General features: G+C 42.0%; 1 protein-coding gene across 2 annotated transcripts; it reads right to left on the reverse strand.

The window, feature by feature from the left end:
- Positions 1-147: 147 nt before the first annotated feature.
- Positions 148-11,726, reverse strand: LOC124048702 (voltage-dependent anion-selective channel protein 2-like). 2 transcript variants are annotated; one of them, XM_046369730.1, is made up of 9 exons: positions 11,573-11,726; positions 8,520-8,591; positions 8,069-8,118; positions 7,510-7,512; positions 6,481-6,686; positions 2,925-3,146; positions 2,174-2,324; positions 1,966-2,023; positions 148-1,838 (listed from the first exon to the last, which is right to left on the reverse strand). In XM_046369730.1, exons 1-9 carry the CDS (start codon positions 11,658-11,660, stop codon positions 1,747-1,749), a joined length of 942 nt encoding a protein of 313 aa, XP_046225686.1. In that variant the 5' UTR covers positions 11,661-11,726; the 3' UTR covers positions 148-1,746. The 2 variants fall into 2 exon arrangements, with proteins under 2 accessions (XP_046225686.1, XP_046225687.1); XM_046369731.1 differs by lacking the exon at positions 7,510-7,512.
- Between the last annotated feature and the right edge of the window lie 460 nt (positions 11,727-12,186).

Genomic DNA, 12,186 nt, shown 5'->3' on the forward strand with positions numbered 1-12,186 from the left:
GGTTGGTAATGGTACAATCTCAGAAACACCGTGCCTCTACTCATCACATTGTTATCTAAAATCTCAACCCTCTTATCACTACTATTCTCACTAAAGTGTTAAATGGACCACAAATATTCTCAAAATAACATTGAGAAATAAAAGACATCAAGACAAGCTTTTTTTAATTAGAATTCCATTACTTGAGGTTGGGGGGAAAAAACGAGATGCTGTGTCTTGAACACAACCAATTCAAAAAGATTCATAATTATGACAAAATTGGAAAGAAAACAAAGATACATGGAGTCATGGTTTATGACTTGGTAAAGGAGGGACCGAGCCTACACAACAGCATCCCTTCAAATGTTGTCTCACCGTACATTTACATTTAAGTCATTTAGCAGGTACGAGTGTTGAAACTCGGGAGGAGAATATGTATACTATGTACAGAGAGTGGGACATACAGGGAGGGTCGTTTGGCTCCCAGGGGCACCAATGACAGCCAGGAAGGAGTGTAAGTCTAAAGCAGCATGAGCAACAACATCCACATCCCTCTTCATGTGACCACAGATCTTAAGAGTAGTTAGATATAAGCAACACTGTAGAAATGACATATTTTCTCACCTACTGGGAAGATTTCACCATATTGCTTTCACCTACCAGCTGTCCTCTAAAGACGAGTGGCCTCAGAGCAAAGACAAGGAGATGAAGAAATATTGCGTTTTGGGACATGTAGAACTGCATTCAGCCGACAATAATCCTAATAGGTCCTTCTGTTTGTAGCGCTGTATGCGTAATGTAGAATCTTCCTTAAACTCTCCTGCAGACTCCCGTCTTCAGTGTAGTTACAGTAACAGCAGACTGTAGCGGTGGTGAAATGGTTGGTTCCCTCTCAGGGTTGGGCTCACTTAAAATCTCAGTTCGGTCAAGTCAGGAATTGAAAGAAAATTGGCTGAAGTGGCATACAATTGAAGTTGTGCCCATCCAAAATCACAAACATCCTACGATCACACTGGGTTTAACGGACAACATGGTCCACAACTGAACACAGCACAACCAAAATACACCGAAACATTTTATACTCGAACCAATACAAAAGAAACAGACGGCATTCTTTTTAAACCAAGAGAACACCGGGCTTCAAATGCATCCGGCTTCCATCCTTACTAAGCCTCCTGTCCTACACCCGGTATTCATTCAGACATGCTTACAATGAAATACGAAGGGGAAAATAAACGTAAGTTCACGCCGAGCGACACGTTTACCGAAGACTACTCAGCCAAACTCCTACTGAAATATTAGTGCCGCTTCAGTAACCAGTCAGAAGATTTACAAAAAAACTTAGCCAGTGTTTCTGTACAACGTCAGCTAAAAGGGGAGGTATCCATCCCCAGTGCTTGCCTTTATGCACTCAGACTGAAACACTCCATTTCAAACTAGATGACCAGTAGTGATAACTAACCAACTAAACCAAAAGGCTAGACTATAACGGCCATGACATTACAGAATGCCTCTCAGTCTCTCCATTCATGTATTTTAGCCACTTTAGACAAGATGGACAAGACGGCCACAGGTTTGACCATTACTGCCAAAACACTCGACGTGTGTGAGTGTAAAGGGACTGTGGTGTGTGAGAGAGAGGTGGGAATGGAGTGTCTACAGGATGATTGTTTTGGATAAGGGCTGTGGTAGGGTGTGTGGGGTTGGGAATGGGGGTGATTGGTTCTGGGCTCTTCTCTTGGTTGTTGGGTCTTGTTCCCTGCCGCTCTATGCCTCCAGCTCGAAGCCCAGGCCCACTTTGTGGCCGCCGGTGTTGAAGTTCTTCCCGTCGATCAGGGCCGACAGAGTCACCTTCACACCTACAGAGGAGAGGAATTTACTGGAGATGTAAAGCAGTATAGCTCGACCTAAAATGACAGTTGTGCTCAGAGACCTTGCTCAGAGGATATCATGAATTGAAATCAAATCAATCAGTCATTAGATCACCTGGCCTGAGGGTCTGGGTGTAGCCGACTCCAATCAGGCTGGCGTTGTTCACTTTGGCCTGCAGGGGGAGACACAGGCAGTCATTGAACGTGTTCTGGTGAGCAAATCTGAATGAATTGCAAAGAGCTTCATCCCTGCTTGGGGTGGGGCTACAGCAAGAGCCTGGGTTGAGACAAAGATAGACAGAGTGCTTGTGTGTGTTACTCACAGACAGGGAAGCATCTTTGTCCAGGGCGTATTTGGCTGCGATGCCGAAGCGTGTGTTGTTGCTGCCGGCCGTCCAGGCCAGAGTGACCGCCGTCTCCAGCTTGTCATCCACCTTCTGGTAGATAGAACCTCCAAACTCAGTCCCATCATTACTGAAAGAGGAGAGAGAGAACAGATAGACATGCCCAAATCAAGCACTAGTTCACACTCCTAGACAACCTCTCTCCATTGTTCCTGAAAGAGAGAGGGGGCAAGATACAGTAAGAAACCATCCTAAAATGAATGAATACCTCCCTGCTCCATGACATTATTACTGAGAAAGAATCCATAGAGCGGGCCTTCCCCATTCATGTCAATGGTGGCATTATGGGTGGACCCATGAGTTAACCAGTCAAATTGCTAGGGTTAGAGGTGTTACGTTCATGTTTTAAGTCGCCCGATATTTCTGTTATTACGGCGCTATCACCCTTATTAGTGCGCCTGCGCAGGAGTCTCGTTGATGAACACGGCCTAAGTGCAATGGCAACCATGTACTGCGCTAATACGGCTGAGTAAACGTTCAACTGGAATCTTGTCGTGTCATTTTGACTTAACATGAGGTTCTAAGCCATTCTATGGATTCATTTTCTATTAGAGAGACACAGGGCAACAGTTACCAAACTTGTATCATCTAACACATTTCTACATTTATGGTGATTCACAAAAACAAAACCAGCGTTTTTAGTCATGACCCACTGCACTGAGATACTCACACGTTGGTGTGGAGCTGGAAGTCTCCAGCCTTGTATCCCAGGGCGAAGTTGTTCTGGGCCAGTTTGGACTTGGCCATATCGAAGGCCATCTGGTACCCGGCAAGCCAGCCGTCATAGCCCACCACGGCTGCTGCGTGGATTATGGGACCCTCGAAGTCAACATCACAGCCCACATTAAGGAAGTCACGCTTGTAGCCAGTCTTCAGCTTGCCACTCTTCTTGCTGAGTACAGATGGAGAACAGAAAGAGCCAATTAGACAGCCAACAAATATCCTGTCATATCTGATCCTTGATTTTCTAAAAAAGGTGATAGCATCGTCAATAAATAAATCCCAAATCCTTTCATATCTTTTCGTCAGGTCATATTTTAGTTAACCTCGCCTTTCATGTAAAAACGTCATGAACATCATGCTTTTAGGTAATTTTGGGCATGTATTAAATTAAAGTTTGACCAATTACAGTCCCCTTGTTTAGGACAGGGGTTTTCAAAGGAGGGTATTGCAGGAGGTCCGTGGGCAAGTCTCTTCATATATAATTTTGGCCAAGGGATCCATGGAACATGTGCCTGGCAGGCTCACAGGGATATTGGTCTCCACACTACTCCACCAATTATACATTTTTCAACTCAATACTTCTTGGATTCCCCAAAAGTGATTTTCTTTTCAACATAAATGCACTGTAATTTAAGCTTTAAAACTGCAATGCTCTCTCTGCCTCATTACAAAATGTGTTGAAAAAGCAGGAAATTTGCCAAGAGATGGGCCTTTAAATATTTCTTCCGAGGGACCCGAGAGTTGGGTTCGCCTGGCCATGCACTATTAGAACTCCTTGTATGCTATATTTATGTCACTTGAGTTGTGTTCTGATTATGAGGGGGTCCCTGATGAATTTACCATCACTAAAGGGGTCCCCCATCATTTTTATGTAGAAGGACTGAAAAGCTCAGTTCTGGTGATGTTTCTACAACTTGATTGGAGTCCACCAGTGAAAAATGAAATTGATTGGACATGATTTGGAAAGGCACACACCTGTCTATATAAAGATCCCACAGTTGACAGTGCATGTCAGAGCAAAAAGCAAGCCACGAGGTTGAACTAATTGTCCGTAGAGCTAAATAAAAAAATAAAACTTTTTTGCTTTGTCATTATGGGGTATTGTGTGTAGATTTATGAGGGGGAAAAACGATTGAATCCGTTTTAGAAAAAGGCTGTAACGTAACACTTGGAGGGACAAATAAAATCACCCCCTACCCGATAGGAAACACTGGTCTAAATAATGCTTGAAACTCTGGTTGTAAGTGCTTAGTTTTTTTTTTTTACGATGCCACGCGCAATTGTAGGAGTAGCGATATAAATGTGGTTGCGATGGAAAGCTGGGACCAACGTACCCCCGGGACTGCTTTACAGAAGAAATATCAGCCTGCGCATAGAAGCACGAGATTGAACTTCACTCAACTTTCTAGAACTTTCCCCGTTAGTATACTCCATCAACGTTTGTGAGAGAAGAAAAATGGTCTTCGCATTACCTTAAAGGCTTATATAAATGATAGGAGTGTTACTCTGGTTGTGCAAGTTGCTGTTTTCACATAACTCTGTACCTAATTCACCACGGCTGTGCACATCTCGTGTTCTTACCCCCCACCCTCTGTACTCTGAAACTTGCACGTTCAGAACGAGGTATCTCTATTCCGAACAGTCTCTCCTTATCCTCTTTCTCAGAATAAACTTAGGTCTCGCAGGATACCTCGACAGGAGGACTCAGAATATATGGCCACCTCATCTAGTAGATATGGGTTGGTTCGGCATATTTTTTATATATATTTTTCCTTTATTTAACTAGGCAAGTCAGTTAAGAACAAATTCTTATTTTCAATGACGGCCTAGGAACAGTGGGTTAACTGCCTGTTCAGGGGCAGAACGACAGATTTGTACCTTGTCAGCTCGGGGATTTGAACTTGCAACCTTTCAGTTACTAGTCCAAACCTCTAACCACTAGGCTACCCTGCCGCCCACATTGAGACAGTTGTGGTGGATTATGGAAATGTAACCAGGTTGGGCTATATAAGGCAAGCCCCAATTCAGAATCATTGGGCTCTCAACGTATCCCCTACGGTAGGTCGTTGACCAGCTCCATTATTGTAATAATTAATCATTATCAAAGAGAATGAGAGAGTGCCAAGAGTGTGCAAAACTGTCATCAAGGCAAAGGGTGGCTACCCCGAAGAATCTCAAATATATTTGGATTTGTTTAACACTTTTTTGGTTACTACATGATTCCATATGTGTTATTTCATAGTTTAGATGTCTTCGCTATTATTGTACAATATAGGAAACAGTAAAAATTTAGAAAAACTCTGGAATGGGTAGGTGTGTCCAAACTTTTGACTGGTACTGTAGATAATTTGTAGACAGCAATAGGGGAGTAGCATGATTTGTCTGATTCTCAGTAATAATGGTATGGGAATAATGTAGCATTTTATTTTGGAAAGTATTTTTTTGCATCTAACACCACAACAGCATTTTCAGTCACCTCATTGTCTGAAGGACAAGTCTCATGGTATGTAGAACTACATTGAACACCCCACATTGGCTGCTACTGTAGGCTAAATTATAGAACAGCTATTTCCATGAGAAAATTTTATGCAATGCATTTTCTCCATTGTTTTTCCCCATTATGATCAAATAGCCACAGTAGCCTACTTGACCACTGTTAAAACTAACTTAAAGCGGGTACATCCTGCTTTCACAGTAAACGTGCGCCCTAGAAGTGGCACAGAATTTTCACAATGTTCAGGTTTGCACTCAGCAGACCTGTCATTTGCTCAGTGCCCCCCCAAAAATTGAGAAATATTTATCGCGCATAGAATGCACAACATTATTTGGGAATTTATTTCATCGAATTGACATGCTACTTTATTAGGCAATATTATCCCCTCCCCTGAGATTTTTTATTGCCCACCTAAAACGTTAACACCTGTAAATGGCATATATACACTGAGTACACCAAACATTAGGAACACCTTCCCAATATTGAGTTGCACCCCCTTTTGCCCTCAGAACAGCCTCAATTCAGGGCATGGACTCTAAAAGCTGTCGAACGTGCTCCCCACGGATGCTGGCCCATGTTGTATCCAACGCTTCCCACGGTTGTATCAAGTTAGCTGGATGTCCTTTAGGTGATGGACCATTCTTGATACACACAGGAAACTGTTGAGTGTGAAAAACCCAGCAGCGCTGCAGTTCTTGACACACTCAAACCAGTGCGGCTGGCACTTACAACCATACCTTGTTGAAAGGCACCTCAATCTTTTATCTTGCCCATTCACCCTCTGAATGGCACACATAAACAATCCATGTGTCGATTGTCTCAAGGCTTAAAAATACTTATTTAACCTGTCTCTTCCACTTAATTCACACTGATTGAAGTGGATTTAACAAGTGACATTAATAAGAGATCATAGCCTTCACCTTGATTCACCTGGTTAGTCTACGTCATGGAAAGAGCAGGCGTTCTTAATGTTTTGTCCATACATATCAGATTGACGTCTCTCTCTCACCCCGTGTTTGGTACGAAGGATGTGTCCAGGGCCACCTTGAGTCCCTGAGCCAGCTGGTCCTCCACAGTGACCTCTGTAGCCAGGGTGTTGTCGGTGTTCCACTTCTGGTTGAAGCTCAGGCCCAGCTCCTTCATCTTGTACTTGGTCTCCAGGTTACCTGCAGCCTTCCCCGTGTCTGTGTTACTGGAACCTGATGTGTTGAACTCCTGAGAGGGTGAGAGAGAGGAAACAAAAAGAGAGTGGGACAATGTGTGAGACAAGCGACGGTGTGAGGGGAGAGAGAGTTGAGGTCAAAGAGTTTGAAAGGACTGAGGGAATGAGTAATGAGTGTGCGAGTGAGAGAACGGGAAAAAGAGAAGAAGAATCTAGAAGAGCAGATCGTTGAAACGGGCAGTTTTGTGCTGACTGCAGAAGACATCCTGACAGAATCATGCATTATGTGAGGAGAGACACAACATTACAGGTGAGAAGAAAAGTATGCGAGGAAAATAAAGGTCAAGAAAATCAGGGATGCAAGGTAAGGATGGTGGGTGACTGGATCCCTGGGAGAGAGGACGGATAGATCAGTTGGATGGAGACAAAAATAATAATAATATTCACTGGACAGTGATGAAGATGCAAACAGACCGACATTACCATCAGCGGGACATAATTTTAACAGTGAGATCAGACCGTCTGAATCTCCCAGCACATATCACATATATATATTTTTTTACTTGCTATATTGTATTTACTTCGCCACCATGGCCTTTTTTTGCCTTTACCTCCCTTATCTCACCTCATTTGCTCACATTATATATAGACTCATTTTTCTACTGTATTATTGACTGTATGTTTGTTTTACTCCATGTGTAACTCTGTGTTGTTGTTCGTGTCGAACTGCTTTGCTTTATCTTGGCCAGGTCGCAGTTGTAAATGAGAACTTGTTCTCAACTTGCCTACCTGGTTAAATAAAAGGTGAAATAAAACATATCACGGATCATGCTGTATATAGTACAGACATCAGTACACTGTGGGAGAGAGTCTTACCATCTACAGTAGAGAGCAATCCAGGAGGCAGCGGGACAGAGCAGGGGTTAGGATGGCAGATAGGGAGACACACACACACAGTCTTACACACCAGGCCTTACACACAACCTATAGAATGGTTGTGTTATTACAGAACCATAGACAGGATTAGAGAGAGAAGCTGAGGCAGAGCAGAGCAGAGCAGGTAGGACAGAGGATAAAGTGAGGCAGAGCAGAGCAGGTAGGACAGAGGATAAAGTGAGGCAGAGCAGAGCAGGTAGGACAGAGGATAAAGTGAGGTAGAGCAGAGCAGGTAGGACAGAGGAGAAAGTGAGGTAGAGCAGAGCAGGTGGGACAGCGGAGAAAGTGAGGCAGAGCAGAGCAGGTGGGACAGCGGAGAAAGTGAGGCAGAGCAGAGCAGGTGGGACAGAGGAGAAAGTGAGGTAGAGCAGAGCAGGTAGGACAGAGGATAAAGTGAGGTAGAGCAGAGCAGGTGGGACAGAGGAGAAAGTGAGGCAGAGCAGAGCAGGTGGGACAGAGGAGAAAGTAAAGGGGAAAAGGACAGTAACAGAAGACTCACCACTCCACTCTGAGACTTGGTCTTCAGGTCCAGCTTCACAATGCCGAAGCCTGGATGGTTAAACAAGAGGTTGATGAGTTAATGTTACATCTGAGCAGACTCGTAGAGTCATAAAACACATATGGCCGCCATATAGTCAAAGACTTCTGAGAAAGCACGAATGACAATTGGTTTATGATGCATTCAATTACACATATTGTTTGCTTTGCTTTCTAACAAACCATAACCTCGCCAGCCAAGTGCAATTTTAAAATGTATTACATCACATTGACTGATTCCCAGTTGACTTCTGCATTTCAAATTCTGGCAAGACCAGGCTATGAACAGTAACTTGATCTGTTCTTCACTGCTTTAGCCAACTCCCTGGCGGTCATGTGTTTTGTGTGGAATTGTGGCTTCTCCTCCTTAGCCTTACTGTTCAGGTGTGCAAACATTTTTACCATTAACTCACCATAGCCCTTGCTGAATATGTCCTTGGCAGTCTTGCCCAGGTCTGAATATGAAGGAGGAACAGCCATTGCACCTGAAGAAGAGAGAAGACAGGACATTCAACATATGTAGGCCTGTGTCCCACTGCAATATTTGACTCAGTTCACATAGATCAGGTGGTTAGTCAGTGGAGTGTGATTTTCTAGAATATTGCAAACAGCCGACACGATTCCCTCAGGACTGATTCGGAAAAGTCAGAGGTGGTATGCATTTTCTTGACAGAACAGGCTGCAGTATTTGCAGACCTAGACCCTTGTTATGGCTTGACAGGACTGGGTATAGACACATATTTTAACAATATTTGCAGGCATCACAAAACCAAACTAAGAAAACAAGTGTATTTGTGTTTATTAAGGATCCTAGCAGCTACTCTTCCTGGGTTCCAAACACATTAAGGTACATACATCACACATAAAACAGTACAACATTACCCTCTTCCTGTGGAACCATAAAATGTAAGGATTGGAGAGAAGGGGGGTGTCTGAAGTGGAGAATATATACTTGTGATGGTAGGAACCTGTCTTTGTCTGAATTACAGCTGTAACGACCCCTTGAGAAGAATTCAACTTGGTTGACCTTCTCTAGTTTCCATGAGTTATTTACTCTGAACATTTAGAACCGAACAGAAGGCAGAGCAGCGCTTTATTATGGACAGACTTCTCCCCATTTTAGGTACTGTTGTATCAACATGTTTTGACTAGGGATGAAACTGTTACCGGTTTCACGATACAATTCCCAACGGTTAGTATTACTGTTTCTAATTTTTATTATCGTTAAAACGTACGGTAAATACTGTCCAGCATCAACGAAAGTTAGCAACAGTCGAACGCAGGCGCAGCATGGGATTTATTTTGTGTGGAAACATGGCGGAAGGCAGTGACAGCGATCGGGAGATTTTTCAGCCTTCTAATAAGAGGTCAACATCTGAAGTGTGGTCGTATTTTGAGTTTTACAAGAGTGCTGAAGGAAGTTTAATCGAAGATGGTCACTGTCTGCAGAACATGCAACGACAAAAAAACGCTGCGAAAGGGGGCAACACTTCAAATCTCATGAGTCATCTTCGTAACCAACACCCATTAACGTTACTTTATTGCGAATGAAAGGTAATTTAACGTCTAGCTCAACGCATGTGGGGACTTCGTAATGGGGGAAAATGTCATGCTTTGTCTGTCTAACTTGCAAATAGCTTGTCAATAATGTAAACTGAAGCTTTCAGTGTTACCTACTTTTGTAAAAACACTGCACGTTGTTCTGCTGCTGTATGCGACGTGTGTCTTGCACACTATTCGTCCATTGTACAGGATAACACGTTGTCGTTTAGTCACCCAACCAACATATTTTGTTCATTTAAAATCCGGCAGTTGTCGACTTGGTTGTAAAAGTGTTCCAACAGGAGAAACACTAGACTCTTATACAAGACTCCTGTATTTATGTCAATTGTTGGGCTCATTGCAATTACTATCACTTAAGACTCAATTGTATTTATGTCATTTGTGCATGGGTCATTGCATATACTCAAATGCAACACAGAATTTCGACCGTGTGTAATAATAATTATTATAATGTAACACTAATAATACATTTGCTATTCCCTTGTTTACAGAGTGGGCGTGCAGCCATATTTAATGTTATTATTTTAAATGTTTATGCACACAAATTTTATTTGTTGTTTATCCCATTTGCTTACTTAAGGTTGTGTTCATTTAAACCTGCATAAGAAATTTACCTCATGGCCACATGGTGCCATCTTTAATGTTATTATTTTAATGTTTATGCAAAGTGCATAGTTCTGCTAATTGTACTTGTTGGTTTTCAATATAACACTTGGTGAAATTATTTCATTGTGTATATCAGTACTTTGAACATTTCCAGCACATTTGAACAATACCGCGATAATAGCCAATTGATAATTTGTCACTATAATCGTGATATGAAATGATCGTATCGTTTAATCTCTAGTTTTGACCATGACAGATTATAATCCAATGTTACTTCAAGCAGTTTAGTCACCTCAATTTGCTAAATAGCCACATTATTCATTACAACATTTTGTCGATGGCTAACTAGTTGATTTTACAGACACATTTCTATTCATGTTTATTTTGAGATAATTTTAAATGTCGCAAAGCATTTCTATTCATTAATGATCAGGTAACTAATAAGTCAATGTATTTATAATATTGAAAAAATATAATTTACTATTCTAGTTAGCTAATGTTCAACGCTATACAATTGTATTATCCTGCCAACGACCTAACAATGAGACTGGTTAATCCACTCCTGATTTTTTTTATTTTACCTTTAACTAGCCAAGTCAGTTATTATAGGAACAGTGGATTATCTTTCAAAATGAGCAGTCAATGATAGCTAACGTTAGCTAGCTTTAGCTGAAAGCTAGTATCTTGAAGGTGAGGGCCATCGGCATAAAATAATACCTTTGTGCCCTAATATCGGGTTTAACATGTATTGTGCACCGTCAATTTCGGACAAAGGACAGTTTGGAGAGTGGTCTTTAGCAAGGCTAGCCAAATTGTCCTAATTGGAATGCTGGCTAGGCTAGGTAACTAGTTACATCTGCGTTGGGGTGGCTTGACTTCATCAGTAAATTAGACAACTAGCCAACATCTAAGTAATTCGTATGTTAAATCATTAATGTAATAATTTATATATTGAGTTAACACAAAATTATACTTGGGTTTAGACGGTACGACATTGGCAAACATTATGTAACAGTTGCTAGTGCACTAGCCAGTGCTCTGAACTATCTAGTTAGCTTGCTAGCCAACCACATTACTCAACAGATGGACATTGGAATAGTCCCTTGTAGCCGGCTAGTTACATTTACATTTAAGTCATTTAGCAGACGCTCTTATCCAGAGCGACTTAGTTGGTGCAGTGGCTAACCTTGGACAAACGCGCTAGTTAGTGACATGCATTTTCCATGATTATTGCATGCAATAAACAGCATTATAACAAATAAACCGTTATGCTTTATATTAGCTAGATTGTTCATACCGATGTTATGTTGTGAAGCGTCTGAGCACTGTTCTTCCTTCACCCTGTCAAAGCTAGCGTACTTTAGTTCTCTCCCACCAACTAGCATGAAGAATCTGCTTGGCAAAGATAGGGGACAGTGAAGGAGACACAATGAGCATGCGCGATTCACCGTAGGGCACAGTGAAGGAGACACAATGAGCATGCGCAATTCACCGGGGCGATGGCATGAATGACTGCAGCAGAATGTTTTAGCTACATCATTTGTCAAATTCATTCCAGCATTTGCCAATAAAGCAATATATTCAGTGAATTAAATTTATTCATAGTAAAATTGCATCTCAAAGGGCTTGGGAGGGACACTGGCTCTTTTGCAATCTTCAGACATTTTGCAACCTACAATTTATTTGGTCAGCCGCATCAACTGCAGATGTCTTTAGGGTACGCCTCTTCTGTGAAGTACGCATTTGCACTCCTAAACAACGAGATTTAAAAAAAACTTTTGCAAAGGGTAAAGTATACAAAACGTAGTCCACTCTGTTCATACCATATTATAGTTTTTGGAACAGAACTTTATTGAGATCAAATGTTTCATCGATGTGAAAATGTGCAGAATTCCGGCCTAAGTCCATCTC

The sequence above is a fragment of the Oncorhynchus gorbuscha genome, linkage group LG11 (assembly GCF_021184085.1).
Source record: "Oncorhynchus gorbuscha isolate QuinsamMale2020 ecotype Even-year linkage group LG11, OgorEven_v1.0, whole genome shotgun sequence".
In the NCBI taxonomy this organism is placed as follows: domain Eukaryota; kingdom Metazoa; phylum Chordata; class Actinopteri; order Salmoniformes; family Salmonidae; genus Oncorhynchus; species Oncorhynchus gorbuscha.